Below are 25431 nucleotides of genomic sequence, written 5' to 3'. Positions count from 1 at the left end.
AGTTTAAAAAGTAATATAACCCTTTGCTTTCTCAGCTAAAAACAGTTTTAAAAACCAAAATAATTTGCTGAGATTTAACACATAGATAATAACTTAACACACTAGACCCCCCTTGATAGAAAAAGTCAAACATGGCAAACCCCCAAGTCAGTCACAGTTCATTATTAGCAGGCAGTTTTTACTCGCTGTAGGAAAACATTTCCCCCTGCTGGCCCTTGAAGGCTGCTCCCGCATCTCCAGCCCTGCTCTAGTTCCAGGAGCCTGCAGGCTGGGAATCCTGTGGTATAGGTTATTACTCCCCTGGAAAGACTCAAAAGCTGGTGTTCAACAATAAAAGAGGAGGGTAATCTCTCTCATACAGACTCTTGAACTAGATTATTTCCCTAAAAAAATAACCACATCTGTGAGTAGGTTAGAGGACCTGTTGTATAGAACTGCTGGCTCATAGCTCAGGGAACACAGTTTGCACATGAGATTAAACCAGTGCTGGGATGATCCTGCTTCCTCCCTCCCCACCAGATCTGTGCATGACTTTGTTGTAGCACGTGCATTGCAAAGGGGGAGGCCCAAGTTTATTTTAAGCCCCAAACTAAACATATATAGGATGGTTCTCGCCAAAATAGGCAAGAAGTACATGAATCATCACAGTTAAGGAAGAGTGGAAGCTACTCAGGAAAGAAGTTGGGAGATGGCCTCCCACCCTTCCTGGCTTTCTTTATCCAACTATTGTGCTATTTTGCTTCTTGATGCTTCTTTTTATGTGTGTATTCTGGAAATTTTGTTGAACTCTTTGTGGGAGTAAATGTTTCTTTAGCAGAAACAGATGCGGCTACTGGGTTTCTACTCTGTCTCATTTTCTTTGTCAGTGTTGTTTTGGTTACTGACAGTGACAACTAAGGTGTTTGGAAGCGCAGTTGCCCTGTACTATCTCTGGACTCAGATCATTGATGAATCACTGAAGATTCAGTATAGATGAATTAATTATAAAATACACTAAAAATATTTCCTGAAATTTACATTGAACAAATTAGATTCGGGGTGGAAGACGGGAGGAGATTATTCATATTCACTGGCTTTCTTTACATATACCTTCTTAAAGGTAGTTTCTTGCTTATTTAGTGATAGATTTTCTTTTTAATTTTTTTTAGTTGTAGATGGATATAATACCTTTATTTATTTTTATGTGGTGCTGAGGATCAAACCCAATGCCTCACATACGCTAGGCGAGCACTCACCACAACCTCAGTCCCTAGATTTTCTTTGTATGTTTTTATTAGTACCACATCATGATGATGGCCTTGGTTTTGACTCAGAAAAATCTTTCCTAAATGCCAATGTTTGGCCAGGTGGCTAAACTATAGACTGGGTCTTTTTAGGATTCCCTCTGGTGTTCCTGTGGAATTGCAGTGACTGTCCTTTCTCTCCTCTGTCCTCAGCAGTCCATGTAGCATTGCTGCCCTCAGCACAGAGTGCATACTGTGGCATGCTGGGAGGAAGCAAGGTGTGTGCTCTTCTCAGGCCCCTCAGAGCCCTCTTTCCAACTGCACCTGACCTTACAGGAACTGCAGGATCTGCATACAAATGGCTTGATTCACACCCTCTTCCCCCTCCTGCCCTCCTCCATAAACTAATAGCTTGAACAAACACTGGGAGCACTCTGGCATCACTTCTAATGACTCAAGGCTATGTCCCTAGAATGATGACACCAGCCCCTTTCAGTTCCTGCCTGGGAAAACTCAAGGCTGCCAAGAAAACTGACTCTCCCAGCCATCACCTGAAGATTGGGCCCCATCTCCTGTCACTGTGGGAGGGCAGGGGCCTAATTATGATAAGCCCTGGTTAGCAGACCTCGGAGTCCGAATCACATTGGCAAACCCCTTCCCACTTTTGTTCATTTCTGCTCTCTTCAGGCCCTTGACACATCCCTCACTCCTTCATTCCTGTCAACTCTGCACAGAGGGAAGTAAAATTAAGCTCATGTTGGACTCTTGCCCCTGCCACAGCAGTTATTGCCCATTAAAACCTATTCTGCCTGATGTGACCTGTGTCAGGCCTCGCTTGTTGGCACCCATCATGAGTGCTACAGGGTCTGCTCCCATCATTGTGCCAACGGCCATGGCTTACAGCCCCGGAAGTCCACCCAGCCCTTGGGTGAAGACCCTTATTAGTAGCCACGGGAAAAAGTTACTTTCATCATATTTAGAAAATTTAGACGTATTTTAAGGAGTTGTAGCATTTGAAATAGAAAGAGTTTGAGAGTTCATATGTTGTAGCTTTGTGGCAGATAGGAGATCAGCACCAGGCAGAATGGGCACTGTTACTAGGTAAGTAGGTGTCACCCTGGGACTAGCCCCACTGCCCCGCCCCCGCCCCCAGTCATTGGTGTGGGAAAGATAGAGCATTCCCACATTCCAGAAGACACATGGTGGAAAGGCCCTTTCCGCTGTCCCTCATCAGCCAGTGCACTTCCTGAGGCATGTGCTTCTAGTGCTATTTGTCCTGAAGATGTTCTCACTAAGGCCACTTTTTATCACCCCCATGGTCAGACTGCTCCTTTTCACAAACCCCAGAAATTGCCACATGTTTACAAGGTTGGATAAACTTTACAATGGAATTTGAAGATTTGGGGAGAAAATATTCTAGTAATAGGAATTATTTAATAAAATTAAATTTGAGGCCTGAGGGAGATAGCATATCTCCTCTGAAAATCTTCAAATATGGGATAGTCTCTCGTCTTTATGGATTAGTTTTCAAGTGGTCTTTTCTGCAGAAAAGAGGTGAGATGACTTTAAAATTACATGTTTAGCCCAAAGATACACATTTAGAAGTGATTATTACAGTCAACTGTGAAATAACATTTCATATCTCTTGGGGAGGGGGTGGAAATATTTTTTTGAGTGAGCAATTCTGTCATTTTCAGCTGTCTGATTTCAATAACTGTTTATTTCATTGCAAAAATGTCAGACCTGGCCTTGAAGCACCTCTGAAGGCAAGTATTCTGAAACTCAAAATGGAGATCTTTAAATCAAAGAAAGGAAGAAAGAAAGAGAGCAGGAAAAAAAAAATGGCCATCCTCTGACAGCATTTAGACAGAGGCTCCTTCTGGAGGGAGGGAGGGAGGGAGGGTTGCTGTGGCTGTCCTCAGTTCTGCATCTTCGTAGCCGGTTCAGCTGTCTTCTACCAGCAGAGTTAAGGTTTCTAGTAGGAATTTGTCATGCCTCCTTCAGGAACTAGATCCAGTGTTGGTACTCACACTCCATTACGAAAGAACTAAACATTTATGGTGCTTTACCTTTTGAAGTTGAAATTTCTCAATGTAGTTTTATTCAAGAATTTAGAATATCAAAGATAACAGTGCTGGAGAGACGCCACTGCTTCCCAGACACATCTTCCGAATGATTTGGCATTCTCTCCCTACCCGCCTTTGGTTCATGACTTGGTTCATTTTAAACTACTGGTAATAATTGTGTTTGTTTAAAAATAATCACACCTAAAAATAGCTTAAAATGGATTACATTGAAAGGAAAAGATTATATATGCATACCATAATTGCATTGCTCTTAAAAATTTCCTTGCTGGAAAATAAAATAAACCCAAAGAGACAGACATTGAAGTGGTATGGCCTGACCCACACATCTCTGACAACTTATGTGGTCTCGGGGTACATATCACAGAAGGAACATTGTACCTGCCCTGTGGAGCCTACAAGCCACAAAAGGAAACAGCATGAAAATAGAGGACAGAAACTTACATAATTCATCATCGACAATGTTTCAGGAACCAGTTTCATAGGAAGATTTGAACATTGGTTTCTAATTTTCAGAAGAAAGGAAAAGTTTTCATTTGTAAGAAATGTTGGGCAGGAAATCAAATTTAGTCATTGAGCATCTAGTCAGGACAGCAGCATGTGGCAAGCTAGGAGTACAGACCTGCCATCAAAAAGCTTATGGTGTACAGGGAAACAGGCACACAATACCAGAGCCAAGTTCAGAGTGTCGGGGAACCGTGGTTCGCAGGAGATTAATTCTGTGTGACGGGTGTCTAGAGCCCTTCACCTGAGCTCTCCGAGTACTTGTTAGATACTAGACATTACCTGGGACATTGGAGATGAAACACAAGCCACACTTTTAGCTGGAAGGGAGCTGGTTGTGTGCTTGTTGACTTCAGTGGGCCTTGGGCATATCCAGGGAAAATGACCCCAAGGCAGCTCTATGTATAAGTCTGGGATTGGGGAAAAGCTTGGCAGGGTGTCAGCTGTGAATGGAGTCTGTGGTGCTGTGGGTCTGGTTGTGCTCTCTTAAGAGAGAGGAGGACCTAGGACCATCCCTGAGGCGTAGGAAAGGATTACCTGAAGGGTGGGTTGTACCTTGTAAGGGACCCCCAGCTCCAGCCTGTCTCAAGCTGGCTCATTGCCCGGGATTAGGGAGCAGAAGCAGCAGAGATTGATGCCTTTGCCATGTGTGTATTCATTATTCTTAGACTCTCTGTCTGGTTCTCTTGAAGTTCTTTGCTTGCATAAGCTTTATCTCATTGGAGGTTATTAGGCATGAAAACAACTTATAATGAAGCGGAGATTTTTTAAAATCTGATTTCATGTTTTACCAGGGTTTGTCACTTATCTGTGACGAACTTGTTCCAAAACAGAGTAGCTTCCTCCATCACTGCTGACAACCAGACTATAAGTGCTTCTTTTTCCATTTTCCTCCTATTTTAATCACAGACTGTCTTTCCATGGGAGCCATAGTTGGTATGGATTAATGGTGGGGGATCTGGAGACTGTTTTTTTGTTATGTTTTGCTTTAGTGTGATGCTGAATTCAGGAATGATGTGTCTGTTTTTCTATCTGGTATCTGTTCCTTTTTCTCTAAAATGGAAAAAAAAATCTGAGCATTACTCAGAATAGAGACATATCATCCTTCGTTCACACACACTTTACTGCACATCATGCACAATGAGAGGTTCCGGGAGACACTGATGAACAAGGCTCACAGGGTTCAGGTCTCAACTTGGACCGCTGTAACAAGATGCCACAGAGCTGGTGGCTGAAACAACTGAGGGTGGTCTCACAGTTCTGAGGTCTGAAGGTTGAAAATCAATTTGCCAGCCATTGCAGGTGAGGGCTCCATTCCTGCTCACAGATAGTTGCCCTTTCTCTGTGTCCTCACCTGGCCTTCCCTCAGTGGTTGATGGTGGAGAGAGAAGCCACGCAAGCTCAGATCTCTTATCACAAAGGCCCCACTCTCAAGGCCTCATCTAAATCTAATCATTTTCCCAAAGCCCTGCCTCCAAATACCATCAACATATAAATTTGGTGGACGGCTGGTACATAACATTCAGTCCATGCTCTTAGAAGCTTATAGTCTGGCATGGGAGTCGGAAGGAAACCAAATACCATAAAGTAAAGATAGGAGGACAATGGCAAATGTGCCAAAGGGAAGACTCGGGGTGTTAGGAGGACCCATAACAGGGAGGGCTCTGGGAAGTTGTTGGAATTGGTAAATATAAGTCCTGACTACTTTTGAAGAATAATTGTTTGCTGGCATCTGCTAATGAATTGTTTTCATCAATAGATTCTTATATGATAAAACAATCCTTTCACCTACTATGAAGGTTCATAGGTACCTTTTCAAAATAGTGAATAGGCCTGGGGATGTAACTCAGTGGTAGGGTGCTTGCCTAGCATGCGGAGGCCCTGGCTGGGTTCCACCCCCCACACTCACACCCATAGTGAAGAAATGAGGATGTAGACTAGCCTGTTCCGTGCACATCACCCATAGCACTAGTGGCACATTGGGATTCCCACACCTCTTTCACCTGTAAAACATGTAAATTGTATATATCAGGTAAAGTTTTGAGAAAACACATTCTCTGATTATTGTTGAAAACTGCTGGACAGGCACATTAAACATCTGCCCTGGGCTGGGGTTATGGCTCAGCGGTAGAGCTCTCACCTCGCATTTGCGAGGCCCTGGGTTCAATCCTCAGCACCACATAAAAATAAAAGTTAAAAAAACAAAAACATCTGCCTTCCAGAGCTGAATTCAGCAGGTCTATGAGCCCTGAGGTCTCCATCCGTGAGTCTGTGTTGGATGAGAGCTTTGTAGATATGCCGTGCCATTGAATACTTATTATTCTATTGACAGCTAGAACTCCAGCTCTTTCTAAAATGAATTTCACAGTGTTTCAAAGCAGTTTCATCTGCTTTTCCTTTATGCAGTATACACTAATGAACTCATCACTGCCTCTGGGAAAAATTATTTTAACCTTCTTTTAGTGTTCATTCATTAAAATATAGATATTGATTAATAGAATATTTGATAAATAATTGGTTTCTTCTAAAACAGCTCCAAACAGCTCTGTAATTCTATGAACTTAATACTGCTTAAGTGCACCATGTTTTCCCTGGCAGTTAGTCTATCTTAGTCAACAGAATTGCTTTCCGTTGTCACTGACTGTAATTCATTCATTTCACAAAAAACATGGTCATGAGTGCCCACTGGGCACCCAAACTGCCAGGTGCCAAGATCCAGCTGTGCCATCTGCTGTAAGGAGGTTATGTCAGAAGCCCAAGAGCAAAGAGAAGCAAGGACAAAGAGGCCTTGAGTAACTTTCTCTGGGTGTAAGTTCTAGCCTTTCTAGTCAGGCAGCCAGCCTGGCCTGATCACTTCGTGGTGTGATCAGCCTATTTGACTTCTCCCAAGTTGTTTGAGTCTATAAAATGATTTGAGTCTATAAGTGATTTGTGTGGTATATATTTTCTCTTTGGCCAACAAATTTAAACATTTTCTTCTAAAGTTAAGAGAATTATAATAAATCTCTTCTTTATCTTTATTTTCCAGAAAAGTAAATTAATATTGTCTTTTCTTAACCCTTCTTCAATGAAAAAACACAAAAGAGAAATAAATTTTCCTAGTGTCATTTGGAAATGTCCATACAACCTAAGGTGTTCATTTTGCTGTTAGTTCATTTTTCAATATTAGAGGTCTAGAATTCTTGCAATAATGGCCAGCTGAGTGTTTGCTATTTAATATTTTATGTCACTCTCAGTTACTTAACTGTTTTTTTTTTTTTTAGTCTAAATATATTTTGTCCTAAAACCAGTTGATGCAAACAAGGTTTGCCAGAAACCACAGCACTTTGTCCTACTCAGTCGAGGCTTCTGGTCCTTGGTTGCAGGTGCTGTTTGGCACGGCCGACGGGCAGGTAATTGTCATGGACTGCCACGGCAGGATGCTGGCCCACGTCCTCCTGCATGAGTCTGACGGCATCCTCAGCATGTCCTGGAACTACCCCATCTTCCTGGTGGAAGACAGCAGCGAGAGTGATACCGACTCAGACGACTACTCCCCTCCCCAAGGTAGCCAGCTCGCTGGCCCTCTCTTTCTTACTTTCTTACAGACCGGAGCACCATAAGGAGAAAGAATTGATTTGGAAAAGAAAGGGTGAAGGTTTGCCATCTCGGCTCTCTAAACTTACTGGGAAGGGTTCTTGAACTGAAATGCAAGGCATAACTGGCCTGATCTCCCCTCTTGGTGTGACTGCTTCCTCTCTACTGTCCCTTTTCTCAGGATCAGGGTGAAGTTGATTATGCCCCCATGAGATTAGGTTTTCTTAGATGTAAAGAATAAAGATGGCTCTTCCTGTGTCCCTGGGGTGCTGTGGGGTTTAGCTGCTGAGCAGGAATAAAGAGCTTTAAGATGGAGAGTTAAGTAGTTAAGTTTAAGATGGAGAGTTCTGTGCAGTTAAGTAGTTAAGTTCAGGGTTCTGAAGCCTGTAGCTTTACTGCATGAGAAGAGAATCAGTTTTGCCACAGTGAAGGCCAGGGTCTGGGCCATACTTCATGCCTTTGTTTTCTCCTGATTCAGGCAGAAGCTAGACCCCTTCTCAGGTCACATGACCCCTCCACCCCTCCGTGACCTCACTGTGATACCAGACACTCTTGGTGGAAATTGCTTTAGATGACTCCAGCCTCTTGTGCTCAAGCAGTGTGTTTCATCTCTCCTCCCCTTAGAAGACCAAAAAAAGTAGAAGGAACCCTCTGGTGTGGTTCTGCCCTTCACCAGAGTCAGTATGCAGCACTGGCCTATATCCTTTACCAGAGTCCTATACTCTGCACCCACCAATTTTCTTTTTTTAAGAAAAATATATCATGACACAGTGGAAGGGATTGGCCCCTTAATTAGAAATGGTCACACTGTTGCAAGCTGCATCCTGGACAGTTTCTGACCTCTCCTGCCACTTGGGGCCTGACATCCTAGGAGGAACTGGTCCAGAAAAAATTGGAAGTCACCCCCATCAGCCTCTGTCTCCACTGGTACTTCTCCCTCTTGTCACAGAGACAGAAATAATATGGTATGCTTCCCAGCAACATGCACATTGTGTGAAGGTGTGGTTTCCCACGTGAAAAGCATTAAGATTGGCTGTAGGGTTTCCAGATCACTGGGTCTTGAGAGGGAGAGAGTTCCTAGCACCTATACATCCACTTGGATGGTGACTTTCCTTTTCCAAATAGAAAACAGCCTCAGGTGAATCGTTGGTCATATTTCTACAGTCTCTGAGCAAGAAAGTCAAAATATGGACTCAGCTCAGAACTCCTTTCTAGTAGGGTGAATTTAGATTCACTCAAACCATGTTAATACTGGAAGAAATGGGATCCAGAGACCAGATTTACGAAGCAAGTCCAGAGTCAGCCCAAGACATTAGTCAGTCCATGGTGCTCCTCTAGCCAGTTACACTTCTCAGAAGCAGGGAGCACTTTAGGGGATGACAGGTATTTGCATTTCAGATGTAACAATATTCTTGGTGGCTTAGAGAATTAGAGTGCAGAGGTAGGTATAGTGCAGTGTCTTAGCATGAAGACATTAAGTCAGGTGGATATCAGGCAGGCCACCCTGGATGGCTGCTGGAATTGAGCTCATGTGGCCATGACACTTTCTGAAAGAGCCCTGCCTCATCCAGGTATGTAGAGGGACTTTCACTTTCTCAAATAACAAGCGGAAGACCCAGTCCATAGCCCCTCACATACAAGCACCTGGAATGTGCAAGGCAGAATTTTCTTTATGGTGGCCAGGTGCTGCGTATATAGCACATCCAACTTCAGCCTTCTTTCCAGATTTTCAGTCTCTTATGGGAAAAACTTAAGTGGGAAAGAACTGATTGTGACTACTGTGGTTGCTTATTGCCTTTAACATTCAATGAAAGAGCATTTAGTATTGAAAAGAGCTTTTTTCGATGCTTTGGACCCAAATTAAGAAAATGTTTTTATCCTCCTTCCCACTATTCTTGTATGTTGTATAGCATTAAAATAATTTGCATTTATTAATTTGTATGACACATTAATATACAAGTTAATAAACTTCACACATATTTTCACCACCCTGCAGTTGCCTTGGGTTGCATATTCCATGGCCTTCTCCTCATTCTGAGGTCTTCTGCTAGTGCTCTACTGATGACTTGTGTGGCTCCTGAGTGGTGCAGTGACTGCCTCATTTGGTGACATCCCAGTCCAGAGTGAGAGCTGCATCGCTGGGCAGTTTCTAGGGCACCACGCAAGAGCACAGCCTTGTTGCCTGTTTCTCACTTGGCACTTGTGTTTCCACAGATGGTCCTGCAGCGTACCCCATCCCAGTGCAGAACATCAAGCCTCTGCTCACCGTCAGCTTCACCTCGGGAGACATCAGCTTAATGAACAACTATGATGACTTGTCTCCCACTGTCATCCGCTCAGGGCTGAAAGGTACAAAACGCTGCCATGCCCCATCCCCGCAGCCCTGTGCGCGAGTGCCTTCTGGGCTGGTGTCACACACCTGGTACTTATGGATTCCTGTCCTCTGCAGTGACTTCTTCTGGGCTTAATGGAGTCTGTTAACACAGGTCACTCCCCTAGCTCCTCTGCTTACCTGACAACTCCATACCTGGTCTTATCTTGAAGAGGGATTCCCATCAGTCTTTGTCCTACCCTACTCCTTTCCTCACTCTGACAAGAATGACCCTCCCAGGTGTATGTGTGTTTGCATCTGGTTCACACTGTCTGCACAGTAAACGGATACTAGCACCTGCCATTCCTGAGGCAGCAGATGGTGTACAGTCATCATTTACACAGAAGCTCTGTAATTTTAAGAATTTGACAGGCTTATTAAGGTACCAATCATTGTGCAGTAATGCTACCTTGAAAGACTTGTGGAAGTTCTGCAGCGGCCAGATGGAGGCGTGGATGTGAAGGGCAGCACTGCTGCCTTCTGCATAGAAAATCAATGGCCATAGGCATTGGAAGTGCTCTAAATTTTTCAGTTCAAGAATATTAACTGATGTTGTGGCCCTGGTGAGTTCTTTGGAAAAACAGTCTGTTTCTTGAGGATTGAATGGTGCAGTGTAGAAAGATCTAAAAATTCAATTCCTGGCTGGGCGTGGTGATGCATACTTGTGGGAGGCTGAAGCAGGAGGATTTTGAGTTCAAAGCCAGCCTCAGCAACAGCAAGGCCCTAAGCAACTCAGTGAGACCCTGTCTCTAAATAAAATACAAAATAGGGCTGGGGATGTGGCTCAGTTGCTGAATGCCCCTGAGTTCAATCCCCAGTACCTTCCCCCACCAAAAAAAAAAAAAAAAAAGAAAAGAAAGAAATTCAATTCCTGGATTGCCTCTGGCTGATATTTTCAAAGGACCTACTGTAACCTGAATAGGGAGGTGAGAAGCCAGCCAGGAACTTGACTGCAACCTAATTAACTGCCAAAATTCAAAATTGGATGTCAGTCTAGAGAGTTACTGTCCTGCTACTGCTGCTGCTTGTGTGAATTCTTCAGGAATCAGGTCTATATATGTCACTGATGGTTGACCGAAATATATCATACATCTCTAATACCCCCAAGTCTTACTTAATTCTATTTCAAAAATATAGAATATTTTTAGAAGCAGATTATACCCTTTCTTAGGTATCCCCTTTTGCTATTTCAGAACTAGATTTATAAGGAATTATTTAGCCTATAAAGTCCTGTGCAACATGAAGTATGGAGAAGCCTCCTTTATACCACACAGATAGGCCTCATTATGAGCTAAGTAAATATTTTCATGCTGATGATGAACTTAAATTCCTTTGCTTTTCTGTAAATTGTATTTTGAATGTTCTGTCTTTCATGGATCTAAATAATATGTTTGGTCATCATAAGCTCCCCCATATAGTTAGTAATCTAATCTCCATTTTTCTTCACAAATTACATTTTCAAACTTCTTAACCAAGTTATTTTTTTCTTAAAAATCTGCCACTACTGTTGGAATTCTGAATTTGCTCTCTATGAAATATCTGGTCATGACTGAAAATAATATAATTACCACTCAGTTCCTCTTTCTTCTTCACAAGATGAATTTTTTAAAGTCTTTTTTACCATCTTGCTTATGGAAACTATTTTTTTGGCTCCTTAAGTCTGTTGACTTATATTATACCTATCAAGTCATGTTGTGCTGTAGCAGCATTTCTCACACAGCCCCATCGATGGTGCTGAGTGAGAGGAGGAGTTGGTGATTTGAGGAAGTGATTTAAAGAGGCCCTCACTAAGGTGAAGATTTTACCTGAGTCATCTTCTAAAAACTCAGACAAATTCATCATTGTAGTCATTGCCTAACTAGAAATCTTAATGTAGTCTAAAATGTTTTCAATTATTTACACCTTCCTGGAGGGGAGATGCCGTTGTACTATGTCTTCTTAATTTCAGAAAGATGAATGAAATTGAAGTGAACTGGTGCCAGCCAGCAGGTACCTCATGGAGATGATTTCTCTTTTCTGTCGTGGTATCAGAATATTTTAGACTTGATCTTACATGTAGCCTGAACAGCAGTATTTTTTATTTTTTAAATTTATATTTTGTCCACTATTAGTACTGGGAAGAAAAGAGCGGTTGGCCACAGTCATCTACCCTATAACAGACAGCTCTGTCACCTATCCCTAAGGTCTCTGATCCCCTGGGTCCTTCTCTGTAACTAACTTAGACAACTTTTCAAGAGGAAAAAGGTGACTCACGCCTTTTCTTTGACTTACCACCAGTGCTGTAATTTATGTCATGTGCAGAAGAATTAGGATTCCAGGTCATCCCTTGTCCCTGTGACCAGCCCTCTTCCGCACCACCTGCCACCCTTGGTTTTTGCTGCAGATTTCTGGGGTTGGGGAGGAAGTCGGGTCTGATGTTTCTTTGTAGCTACTGCCCAGGAAGTTCCACCAGGAGAGGAACCCAGCTGGGGACACAGTAAGCACTGAGTTGGTTCATTCCCTCGGACTTCACCCTCTATGACTTTTACTTTTTCTTGAGGAAGAGTGATTCAGTCATGAGTTCAGGTATTCCCCGAGGAGCTGGGTACCTCAGTTCTGAAAGCAGCTTTCAAAGCACTTCTTTCATCCCTGTGTGCCATGAAATAAAAGGCCTCCACCCCAGGCTCTGTTTTGCAGAATTTCTTCCTCTTAGCATTTCGTCACTCATTCTGAGGGAATGGACAGGGGTCAGTGATGCTGGGGCCCCTGGTTGCAGATTGGTCCTCAGTGGAAATGGACCCTTTTTTTCCAGTCCTTACTATACTCACTGAAAACGGCCTTTCTAAAGAAGAATCACCTGCTGTTGTCTCCTTCCTCTCACTCTCGCACCAGGTGCACATGCATGTGCCCACAAACAAGAGTCAACTAACAGAAAGGTGATTTGTTACTATGGAAACCTAAGGGACAGAGGGCTGGGTTAACCTCAGGCAGCCACCAGGCAGCTGCAGTGTATGTGGTGTTTGTTAAGAGACCACTCTTTTCCTGCTAAAACCTAGCTGCCTCCTTTGAACCCAGCACTAATCCCACAAAAGAGGTTTCTTGTTAACATGAAGAACCAATTCTCACTGCTAACTTTAGATGAAAATTTGACCCCCAGCTTTTACCAAGAAAGATCCATAAGATTGTCTGGTTTAAGTTGAACAGTGTAAATCTGCTAGTTTTCTTTTTCTTTTCATATTTTTTTAGTTGTATGTGGACACAATGCCTTTATTTAATTTATTTGTTTTTATATGGTGCTAAGGATCAAACCCAGTGCCTCACACATGCAAGGCAAACGCTCTACCAACTGAGTGAGCTATAACCCCAGCCCTGATTTTCTCTCTTTTTTTAAATTTTAGTTTTTGATGGACCTTTATTTTACTCATTTAGTAATATGCGGGTGCTGACACTTGAACCCAGTGCCTCACACATGCTAGGCAAATGCTCTACCACTGAGCCACAACCCCAGACCAGTCTACTGATTTTCTTTGCAAACACTTAAGAGGCCAAAATGCCCCCCATGTCTTAGCCCCAAATCATTGAGAAAATAAGTGTGTTTGGAAGATGGATCACCTGGATGCTTCTGAACTTCCAGTTCTCTGAATGGGGAACATTAGAAACTCTTGGCCAGGAGTTTCAGGGAGAGTCAAAAGAAGGCTACTGAATATAATATTCATTTGTTCCTCCTAAGTTTTATTTTAAATACAATCTTAGGGATTTAAAGAATAAGAAGATAAAGTTATTACAGAAACCTTGGGCAAGGATATTGGAGATTGTTTTTTAAAATATAATAGACATGGTTTACAGAACATTTCTGAAACAGAAAAATTCTGTCCCAATCATCTGGGCTTCTGTATTCTTCATCATAGTGATATCTGAGAATTGAATGAACATTTGCTTTTATTTTCAGTTTTACTTTCAATTTGTTGTTTTTATGACAATTTTAAACTCCAAATCCAGAAACTCAGCCCCTGCTGAGGACTCGGTACTCCTGACTGACTCTGGACAATTCCAGGATATTCTTTCTTAATTCCTGAATTCTTGGTGTCAAGGATTTATGAAATAGCCCATTCCCCTGGCAGCTGGTGTGCCCACTGTGTGGACCAGGACTGGTCTGCTGAGCATCAGAGGAGCCCACATCTGCATCCCTTGATGCTGCACATCCTATAACTGCCAGAATATGAAGTGGCAGTTTTCATATGGAGTTTCTTCTTTGCAAAAGAGTGACTTGCTTTGCAGATGACAACTGTCAGTGTGACTTTGCAACTGAATTCAAGAAATCCCTGAGTGTGTGCTCAGACATATTTGGACTCATTCTCACCTCCAACAGAAAAGCTCCGTGTGTGCTGGCCTCTGCTGTGAGCAGTCTCTGAAGGCATCTGTGTCCAGGCCAGCACTATAAGGGCAGCAAGCAGCCTGCTTCTTACTTTCAAAACCATTTTGTGACAAAATTCAAAGAATTTTTTTAAAAAATAAAAGAATGGTACAGTTTTCACTCATCTACTAATCAATACAGGTCAGATGAGGAGCCATGGAATTTAATGTTACCATCTGTGTTTTTTTGTGGGGGGATGGGAACTGGGGATTGAATCCAAGAGTTTAACCACTGAGCAACATCCCCAGCCCACTCTTTTATTATTTTTTTTTTTTTCCAGCAGGCTTTTCTTTATTTGGTATTCAGCAGAGGAGTCAATCGGTGAAGCACCTGGCAAGGCTCATTTTGGGGGCAGAAAATGACTCCTTTTTATTTTTTATTTTGAGACAGGGTCTTGCTAAGTTGCTGAGGCTGGCTTTGAACTTGCAATCCTCCTTCGGCCTCCTAGGCCACTGGGATTACAGGCATGTGCCACTGCAACCACAGTGCTGGCATCTTTATTACCTACCATATTACAGGGATGTTTCTGCCCAGGAGTCCATAGACTTTGTCTTGTTAGCACTTTGACTATTAGCTGCTTCTCCTTTTGGTGTTCTTGGGTACCTACTTAACACTGCCATTCACTGAAGATTATTTCATTCATGATCCCTATCAGGATTTTCTCTAGACCTAAACCTGGCAGTGAATATTCAGAGCACATTTTAGAAAAGGCACAAATCTTCTAACCTCCATTTTCTGACATCTTAAAAATTTTATTTACCAGGATATTTACTTGATTCTTTTTATTTTTTGTTTTCTGGTTTGTGTCTAACTTTATTCATACAAAAAAAATCCTTTATTGGTATTGTCACTATTTGGGATTGATTTGTGTTTATCTATAATTGCTGCAGCTCAGCTCTCTGTCTCCTGGTTTCTGCTACAGCAAACCTGATGAGGTGCCTTGCTTCATGGAGTGTGCTCACTTTCAAGGCCATTGTACAAGAGCGTCAGTGACTTCAGCATGCACTGGAATTAGCACCAAAACTCTTTCCAAGGGTGAACTAGAGAGATTTTATGGTCATATGTGACTAGAAGGAGCTTAGAAGCTGCTGCACTATAGCCCTGGCACTGGATACGTGCCTATCCTGGCCAGGGCACCTTCTTTAGATTTCAGAGCTCTTAGTATAAGCCAGATTATGGTTCTGTGGTTTTAAGAGAGAAAAAAATGCTATAAATCTTGTTGGTACTTATAGATCTATTCACCAGCAAGAACTAGGTAATTGCTCACACTGGGATAAGACAAACCATTTAACAGCTACTTGTTAGATAAATGATGGCTTGTAGATGGGTGTTGGCATCTCTAGTGTGAAAATTTCTCTGACAGTACTACCTGCCCCCCAGCAAGACTGCTTATCTTCTTTTCTAAGTCTGACAACATTAAAAAAAAAAAGTGTTAAATAGAAGTCAGTACTCTTGTATGTGTGTATATCCTTCATCAGAGATTTACTTGCCTAGTGTTACCCAGGTATCAAATGAGTAAACATGGGCTTCCTTGACTTAACTTTTTATTTTGAGCATGTATAAACTCGGCGTCTTCTCTGGGAGTGGAGGGCACAGCAGTGGGAAGCACTGATGTGACATGTATAGGGTCACAGGTTTTATCACTTAACTTGTTCCACAGTCTCAGTGTGGAAATGCTGGTGTAGATAGATTATGGAAATGCTTAGAGATACTTAAACAGTTCTTCTTTTTCTTATTCTTCTCCCTCCCTCTCCTCTGGTTCCTTCTCTTCTTACTGCTACTACTGCTACTACTACTTCTCCTACCTCTTCCTCTTCCTCTTCTTCTCCTCCTCCTCCTCATCACCATCATCATCATCATCATCATTTTCTCCTCCTCCTCCCCCTCCTCCTCTTCTTCTTCTTCTTCTTATCCTTCCCCCCACCCTCTCTCTCTCTCTCAATAAGGTCTCACTAAGTTCCTCAGCGTAGCCTCCAAATTTGTGATCTTCCTGTCTCAGGCTCCTAAGCAGCTGCTCCACCACACCCACCTTTAACATGCCAATCTTCTTATATCTGGATTTCTACCTGATCTAGATATGTTTTAGAGAAACTGTAATCTCCAACCATGTAACAGCTTGTTTATAATAAGTCTTAAAAGAGAGGATTGTTGGGGAGGGGGCATGGGGGCAGGAAAGATGGTGGAATGAGACGGACATCATTATCCTAAGTACATGTGTGACTGCACATGTGGTGCGATGCTACATTGTGTATAACCAGAGAAATGAAAAGTGCTGCAGTTGTGTACAATGAATCAAAATGCATTCTGCTGTCATATATACCTAGTTAAAATAAATTAATTATAATAAAAGAAATGGGTTGTTATCTTTGTGAAAGGGGAGGTCTGCTTGTATATTTGGTTAGCATTTCTATGTTTTAAACTACTGAAGACGCATGCCAGTATGACTGACTGGCAGTTGAGGAGGGTTGCATCCTCATGCTGAGTGTCTCTTCTGTATGGTTTCAGAGGTGGTAGCTCAGTGGTGCACACAGGGAGACTTGCTGGCAGTTGCTGGGATGGAGCGGCAGACCCAACTCAGCGAGCTCCCCAATGGTCCCCTTCTGAAGAGTGCCATGGTCAAGTTCTACAATGTTCGAGGGGAGCACATCTTCACACTGGACACGCTTGTTCAGGTAATGATATTAAAGAAAAGTCACTGTGTCCGTATACCCAGTCTGGTAAACATTCATGAGTTCATTATACTCACTTCAGTTATCTTTGATAAATTGTATTTCAGTCATTTTTTACTTTAATTGAATTTGTTGTATAAACTAGGATTAATAGAGGAGAGAACAGTTTTTGCCTCTTAACCAGAATGCCTTATTGTATTACCCAGTCAAATGAATGAGTAGTAAATAATCAGAGGGAGCTAGTGCTGAACAGCACTCTGGCGTGAAGGCCGAATCTTCATTTATTCACTTAGAGTAAAAATCATTTTTATGACTTCTTAGTTGGGACTTCCTAACAAAAGACAGAAATAACAGGAGAAATACACAGAAGTCTGATAGCACATACACAGCTCTCACATACATGGGAAATAATCAGAGACGGAGTCAGCCCTCAAGTCCATCTAGGCGTCGGGGCTTTGGCTTAAACTGCTCTGCTGGTCCCTCCTCTTATCCCACCAATCCTCAGGCCATTCCAGTCATTCCTACAGCTTTAAGTATTGTCTTTTTTCTTTTCTTTCTTTTTTTTTTTTCTTTTTTTTTTTTACTATTTTTGTAGTCATAGGTGGACACAGTACCTTTATTTATTTTTATATGGTGCTGAGGATCAAACCCAGTGCCTCACACATGCTAGACGAGCACTCTTCCACTGAGTCACCGCCCCAGCCCTGTAAGTACTGTCTTTATAAAGGGTGGATCCTAGAAAGCGGCCTGTGTAGACCCCGTTGCTCACTCACACACCTGTTGACAGTCCAGCACTCACTACCGTCATGTCCAGCCCTCGGGGCATTCCCCCACACAGACAGCTCCTCTTCCTTCTGGGTCACGCCCCATCATGCGCAGCTCCAGCCGCAGGCCAGGTCATCCTGACTCACCTTTGCATTTTACCTCCTAGATAACTCAGTGTCTATACCTTGTTTGTCCGCCAGCCACCACTCTGTCCCAGCCCCTCCCTCTCACCTTCCCTCCTGGGCCACTCTTCCCTTGGCAGCCACGTCAGAGTCTCTTGGGATTTAACTGACCTCCACAAGCTGGCCCTCATCCTCTGCAGGACTAGCTGTCAATATCCCCTCTTTCTCTGACCCTGCCAGTCCTCATCCTGTGCTCCTCAGTCGTGCCGGAGCTCACTTTCCTCCACTTGCACCTTGCTGTTCCCTCTGTAGGCACACTTCTCCCCACTCACCACCTGGCCACTCTGCCTGTGCTTTGGTCTGAGAGGAGGCATCATGCTGCAGACCCCACAGCACCCTGTCCTTTTAGTTGTAGTGATGTTCCTCAAAGGTGCCATTATTTCTTCGTCTGTTTCAAGGCCATGACAGCAGGGTCCTGTCTCATTCGTGGTTCCTGCACGATGTCTTATGCACACTAAGCCTTCTGTCAATATTAGGGTATCTTTGAGTGAAAGAGCCACTTGAACAACGGCAGCCTTCATGCCAGGGCTGTAGCTATATTCAGATGTTTCTGCTGAACACAGAGCAGTTGCTTACACCATGAATTAAGGCAATACATTTTTTTAAAAGAGTGAATTTACTACATTAGAAGACCCGCATGATCAGCGATTTTCATCTAGTAGAGGTACTATTTGAGAACTCTCACCTCACACATCACACCCCCTGCAGGTTTTCTGTTCAGCATGTCAGCCCTACTTGAAACTCCTTAGAGACTTCCTCCTGTAAACTGTCACCAGGCCATGCACGCCCTCTGCCTTGCCTATCTTGCCTATCAGATGCGTCCTGCTCATCCTCAGGTAGCAGACATCCTGTGGCTGTGCCATCCTGGCTGCTAACCTGGACTTTCAAAACTGACTCCTCTTCACCCTCAGTCTGAGCTTGAGTCTCACCTCCCAGGAGAGGCTTTGCGTAGAATCTTCCCCACGATACTCCACTCCACAGCCGCGTTCTATTTTGTTGGGTTGTTTCTGTCTTAGCATGTATCAGAATCTGAAATTCTTCAATTTTATTTCCTGAGTAGTTGTTTCATCCCACTAGAATATAAGGGACCCATGTGAAGCAACTTTGTGTGTCTTATCTGCCACTGTCCTTCAGGTGCCTAGAACCACACCTGGCTTGTGGTAGAGTCTCAATAAGCAGTGGTTCAGTAGGTGGCTGAGCCTCAGGACTACCCATTTTTGTTGCTATGCATTGCTTAGTGAGTTCCCAGGGTCAGATAACATAAGATTCTTTGCTATTTGTATTATCCCCTAGTTTCTTCAGCTACTGGAAATTATAGTATGATTTCTCTAAAAAAAAAATAGTAATGAATTACTTTGAGAAATAGAGTATAGTTTAACTCTGGCATAGGTTAGAAGAAGAGCAACAACAGGAAATAAGATTACATGTGCTGTAGGACAGATGTGTGAGGTCTTGAGTGTTTGCCATCTTGGTCCATTCAGATTGCCATAAGGAAATCCCTTAGTCTTGGTAGTTTGTAAATAATAGAAATTTATTTCTCATGTTTTTTGAAGACTAGGAAGTCCAAAATCAAGAAGTGCAGGTTCAGTGCCTCACAGGACTGGAGGGACAGAGTAGGGAGGTAGCGCCCTTCAGCCTCCTTTATAAGGATGCTAATTCTATTCATTTCCTATGATTTAATCTGTTCCCCAAAGGTCTCACCTTTTATTACCACAGCAGTGGGAATTTGGTTTTGTTTTGGAAGGACACATTTAGACAGCAGCACTGGCCAAGAGGTTTAGACTTTGTTGTCTTTGAATTTTTGTTTTATGAGCAAGGGAAAGACAGCAGGGTTTGGGGAGGGCTGATCTGTCAGGGGGGCAGTGTAATCCCAGCCAGAAGAATGAGGGAGAAGGCCAGGAAGTGGGAATAGAGTGGCTGACGCAGAATTCAGGGAGATGACACTAGACTTGGCTCCTTGCCACCCAGGAGGAGGAGGGTGCTGGCTCCAGAGGCAGAAGCTTTCAGCCAGGAGTCCCGCCAGGTGTCTGGGTGGGGTAATTGGAAGGCAATTGGAGAGATGGGGCAAGAACTCAGGCAGGAGACCGGATCAAAGAGACAGGTAGAGCCTTGTGTAGAGAGACCATGGTTGGAGAAAAGAATTTGTATTAAATGTAGAGAGAGGACAGAGGAGCAGATGACCAAATGCAGAGCTTGAATAGTAGAGTGATAATCCTCATTTAGCAAGCAGCAGAAGGAAGAAAGAGATGCAAGGGGAATGTCATAAAAGAGCCATTAAAGGAAATATGTCAACTAAGAGGACAACTGTTGAATGTAGACATGAGAAAATTGGATTTGGAGGTTTTAAGGTCAACAAGTCTTCTCAATAGAATAATGGTGATGGCAGTCACATTGTAAAAGGTTGGTTCATTTCATCAGTCGATCTTTATTGAACCATCTTAGTGCCAAGCTTTGTTCTAGATGCTAGACGGATAGCTGTAGTAGCTAAGATAAAGAATGAGTGACAAAATGATTCATGAGGGAGTTGAGGCAGCAGATATAACTGAAGTGTTAGCTGTGTAAACTGTGTGGCAGGGATTGAGGAGAAGGGGAAAGCGGGTGGTGCCTTGAGTGACCATGCTTACAAACAAATGATAAAGCTTTGTGCAGAGAGAAGTAAAGAAGCAGAATAGCCAGAGACAGGGTGGGGTGGGAAGTATGGGTTTGAGATCGTGTCAGGCACCTGGGTCCGTTCAGGCTGCTCTGACAAAATCCCCTAGACTGGATGTTTATGAATGATAGAAACGTGTTTATGGTTTTTGAAAGCTAGGAAGTTTAAGCTGAAGGGACAGAAGCACCCTTTAGCCTCTCTTATAAGGGTGCTAATCCTATTCACTTCCTGTGACTTAATCACTTCAGCCTAGAGACGAGGTACAGAATGACAGACTACAGAAAGAGCTGAAAGACTGGTAAGGAAAGGAGGGGACAAAGCACTTGGTATGGGACAACTTCTTTCATCCCAACTAGTTAAGAGCCAGAAGAAAAGTGAAAAGTGCAGTGCCACAGGGACTATGGCACAGGAGCCTTGGAATGACAGGCTGAAGTGAAGTCCCCGCCGAAGCTGGACAGTCTGTTCCAAAGCCAGGGTCTGTGCTGTCCGTGCCTTCTCTACAGTCCCAAGTCAGAAGTACAGCGTGCCTAAATTAGAAACTGGAAAGCAGAGTGTAGCACAAAGACCCAGAACCCGATAAGGAAACGGGCAACCAATCCACAGTTTGATGCTTCGTGACTTGAGACCAGGAAGCATAAAGTCATAGAAAGGCCTGTTCAAGGGGAAGTGATGAAAGCAGAGTAGGAAGCTGTGGTTGGCTAGAAATGTCAGATTCCTGTTTTAAACGTGAAATAGTTATAAGAGATGACGTGAGCACTTGGAGGAGCTGAAGTGGAGCAGAGCTGAGGCCATTAGTGTGCAGCAGGCTGTCTGGCAACGTGAGCATTTATGTTGGAGTCCTAGCTAATCTGAGACTGAAGGAGAGGTTACCCTGTGTAGGGTTGTGGCTCCACGGCCAGAGCATTGCCAGAACATAGTAGGTGCTCTGTAAATATTTGTTCAGCGGTTGGGTAGACAGTTGCCAACATAGGTGCTCTTCAGTCTTTCTGTTGATGGTTTAGACCAGAAGGCTTGTGCCCTTTCTAATCAGATCTCAGGTTAGCTTTTTATCTGTAGCATAATAGGCAATGTCTTAGCCTATTTTCTGTTGCTATAACAAAATGCTTGAGTCCTAAAGCATTTTGCTGCACAGTGTTGGAAGCCATGAAGCTCAAGAGTATGCTGCCTACATCTCAGCATCTGGTAAGGGCCTTCTCTGACATCACTGTGTGACAGAGGGCATCCTATGGCAAGACAGAGCAAGTTTGTTAGGTGGGGTCCTTTCCTTATTAATGCCATCATGAGGCAATGACCTCATCCAATCTCAAGTATCTCCCAGAGGCCCCACCCAAATGCCGTCAACATAGGAATTTGGGGGGGGCACATTCAAACCATAGTGGGTGGTGAGTAGGAGAAGGTAAGAATCTCAGCTCTTTCTGAGTTCATAAGGCTGTTGTATTTGAATATTTGTCAATCCAGGGCTGAAGCACTCTGAGTGCCTTCGGCCTTGTAGTCCCCTGTCCTCTCTGACTTAGGTATGCCTCCCGCTGGCATTCTCCTCCCTCTTCAGAGGTGTCTTTCCTGGGAAAGCTTCACTACTAGCCCAGTCACATTCTCTTCTAAATTTGCCTGTGGGATTGAGACCCTTCTTCCTGATGAGCCCTTGGGATGCTTAATGCTTCTAGGATGAATTATACTTTCCTGTCTTTTATTTTACTCAAGTCAGAGCCTATGTTTTCCTCATTTTTCTGACTTTCACTCAGACTAGAATGTGGTAGAGGCTTGATGGCCTTAGCCTTTGCAAAAATTCTCATGAGCTGCCATATGAAACGTGGGTCCTGCATCTGAACTGTTTGGGCTCAGGAATAAGAGAGAGACTTGACCAGCATTCGTCGGTGGAGTGTCCCTGCAGTGTCTCAACACCTTAATCAGTTATTGATTCTTTTTTTCATTTAGGATCTAGTGCAACCATTGAAAATATTGCGTTGATATAAAGGCTAACAATATGCCTTTGAAAATGAAGTCCAATACTCAGTATGTGCAAGTTAACTCTTAACTGCAGTGATTCTCAAACCATGTGTGATATGTGCTATGCTATTCAAGGAGTTCAAAGGCAGGGAAATTTTTATAGCAGGAAGGAAGTTAGGCAGTTTATTGAACTGCTTATAAAAAGAATTAAATGCAACTTAGATTGGATAATTTATTTCCAAGTTAATTAGATTGTAGGCTACTGCATACAAAGCCCGTTGCCTGGTACAACATGTGGCAGTATTGGCTTTAAAATTGATTTTCTTGATTTACTTGTAACATTAATGCCTGTGGCTAAAGCTCTTACAAGGAAATTTATTATCAGTTACTTTCCTTTCCTTGTTGCATGTGTTGTAGTTTAAAATTCTGTAAGTTACCTCATTAGCTGTGGTCTGATCATCTGTATCTACTTGAATATCTGATAATCTGGTGATGGATTTTTAGAGTTAGTACTACTGAATGAAATTTGCGGGCCTCAGTAATTTGGGTCTGGGATTTTTGCTTGTTATATGAACATCTGGCATTACAGGCTGGTTTGGGGTCACCATGTATTCTGTAAGTTTTGGTTGTTGAAGTAAGATGTTCCAGTGATTTTTTTTTTTTTTTAATGTGCTGAGGATGGAACCCAGTGCCTTACATGTGCTAGGCAAGCACTGTACCACTGAGCTACAACCCCAGCCCTCCAGAGAAATTTTAAGAAAGAAGTTATGGGAACAGAAAACGAGAAATTGCATTTATGGTTGGAGATTTCGGTACCCCTGAAGGAGAATCCTTTAGCCAAAAATGTGTCTGCCTCTTTCTGTTGAGGAGAAGCACTGGCTGCTCTGCCATGGCTGTCATGGTGGCGTTCCAGGTTTGCTGCGAATGGTGAGCAAGTCTTCCGTGGGTGTGGTCTGCTTAGAGAATAGGAGAATGGTTGTGTTCTTTTAAAACTGAGACTCGGCTGGCCGAATCCTGAGCCAGCTTTTATTACTACAACTTGGTTGGTGACCAAATCATTACGATTTCATATGCAAAATTGTCCGTGGCTCCACCCAACAGTTTGATGATGACCAGTCACCATTTTTTAAAACTGATACATAAAAACATAAGTAGTGTTCATATTAATGGGTCCCATGGGATATTTCTTTATGCATTGTGTCGTGTCACGTTTAGATCAGGTTGATCATCTCCATCTCCTCAGAATCCATGGTTTCTGAAGTGAGTTCTGTCACGTGCTTGTGTAAACTTGCAATATCCCCTTCTCTGTGCATTTCCTCCTGCCAGAGAACCCCCTTTATAGGGTTGCCACAGAGGAGGAACAAAGCATGGGAGAAGGGGGCGGGAGGCCTTTGACCTCCACAGGGATCTACTCCTCTACCACCTAGGCAGCTGGTTCTCATCCGGGGAGACTTTACCAGGACTGCCTCCTTATCCCTGGCTTGGGCCAGTGTAGTTGCCTCTAATCTGCTTAGACAGCTTATTTTTAATATGTAAAGAACACCTACTTTTTTCTTAAATCTTTCCAAAACTGTGGAATAACTGCTCTAATGGATATAAAATTGGTAATATTGGAAGGAAGCTTTTGATGCCAGTTCAGTGATGCATGCCATCCTCTCAGCCAGGCTTCTGCTCAGAGGGCCTCCTTCTGCTCCCTGCGCTCTTTCTCTAGTCTCTTACGCCGCCCTGTCTTCACTGCATAGCGTCCTCACTACTGACATTATCAGGTCATCCCTGTCAAACATGTTAAGATGTTTCTTTCTCTCTACCACCCCAGAATGTAAGCTCCCCGAGGGGTGGATTTTGTCTTGTTCAGCATTGCTCCCCTAATGCCTAGAATGGATCTGGTCCATTGTATACATTTGGCAAATATTTTATTTTATGACTGGTTGGTGGTGCAATAGATGAATAAATGATTGGATTGCACAGGGCATGTATTGTGTGGTGGCAGGAGATGGGGTGCCATAGTAAGGCGTGAGAAGTGCTCACTCAGGGGTACAGTCCATACTGCTGTCCAGAGGGAGAGAGGGAGAGGAAGCCAACACCCACTGCTTACATTGCTCAGCATCATCATCCAAAGAGGGAGGTGCAGGGCAGGCACCTGCCTCGCACCTGCCGTGGTGAATGACACATCCTCCCAGGTGAGCAGTAGCTTCTATGGATCCAGCAGAGCAGCAGTGTCCACCTTGCTGTCTCTCTTAGATGCAGCTCCTTTTTGTTTTGTTTTGTTTTGTTTTGTTTTGTTTTGCCCTTTTACCTCCAATGCACCAAATACATGAACCTCTTTACACAAGTTAAGGGGTTTTTTGTAGCTTTATTTTATGTATGTATGTAGGTATTTATTTATTATGTGGTACTGAGGATAGAACCCAGTGCCTCACATATGCTAGGTGAGCGCTCCACCGTTGAGCTACAAACCCAGCCCCACAAGTTAAGATTTTAACATTTTCAAATTCACAGTTTTAGCCATCAGTCATTTTATGTGATTTGAGAGATTAAATCCGCAAGCTTTCTAATTCTTCCTAGCCGATAGCAGCTCTTCAGATTAGAACATGAGTCTGAGGGACCTTTGTATGTCCCAGGGTTTTACTGGAACGGAACATGGAGTGCATTTCTCTCCAGCAGCTTATCCCAACAGGTGAGATTCCTCAGGAGGAAGGATGCTCTGTGTGGTGAGGTCTGTGGGTAAACAGACAGTGGGCTCGTGCTCTGCCCGAATGGTTGAGCCCAGAGGACAGAGTGACAGAAAATGATAGCTGCCAAGTCAAGACTGGATGCCTGTGTTTGAAATCTGACTGCTTCCAAAGCAGCAGCGTATTTGTAACATGAGCCTAGCAGGCTGGGAAATGTGATTTTAAAAATGAAAGACAATGTGTTATAAAGGGACTTTCTGTGGACAGGTTTATGGGGATCCTGAGAGGTCATGTCCCTGCTGCCTGACATCTAACTAAATGGTAGCCACAAGAATTAATTTTCCCCACACAGATGATACCTGGAAATCTTCACACTAGAGGGATAGTTTTTATTA

The 25431-nt window shown here is 43.3% G+C and overlaps 1 protein-coding gene across 7 annotated transcripts in view; it reads left to right on the top strand.

The window, feature by feature from the left end:
* Tulp4 (TUB like protein 4) overlaps positions 1-25431 on the top strand; it is a 220620-nt gene that overhangs the window by 171590 nt on the left and 23599 nt on the right. For all 7 annotated transcript variants that reach the window (XR_013424719.1, XM_078018817.1, XM_078018816.1 and 4 more), the window contains 3 exons: positions 7177-7357; positions 9602-9736; positions 16657-16823. Coding sequence is in view for 6 of the 7 variants with exons in the window: in XM_078018817.1 (XP_077874943.1) it covers positions 7177-7357; positions 9602-9736; positions 16657-16823 (483 nt within the window). In the remaining variant the exon portion in view is untranslated. The remainder of the gene's footprint in view (positions 1-7176; positions 7358-9601; positions 9737-16656; positions 16824-25431) is intronic.

The sequence above is a fragment of the Ictidomys tridecemlineatus genome, chromosome 8, assembly GCF_052094955.1.
Source record: "Ictidomys tridecemlineatus isolate mIctTri1 chromosome 8, mIctTri1.hap1, whole genome shotgun sequence".
Classification (NCBI taxonomy): domain Eukaryota; kingdom Metazoa; phylum Chordata; class Mammalia; order Rodentia; family Sciuridae; genus Ictidomys; species Ictidomys tridecemlineatus.
Note: the sequence above shows the minus strand (reverse complement) of the source record. Positions and strands in the feature narration are given on the sequence as shown.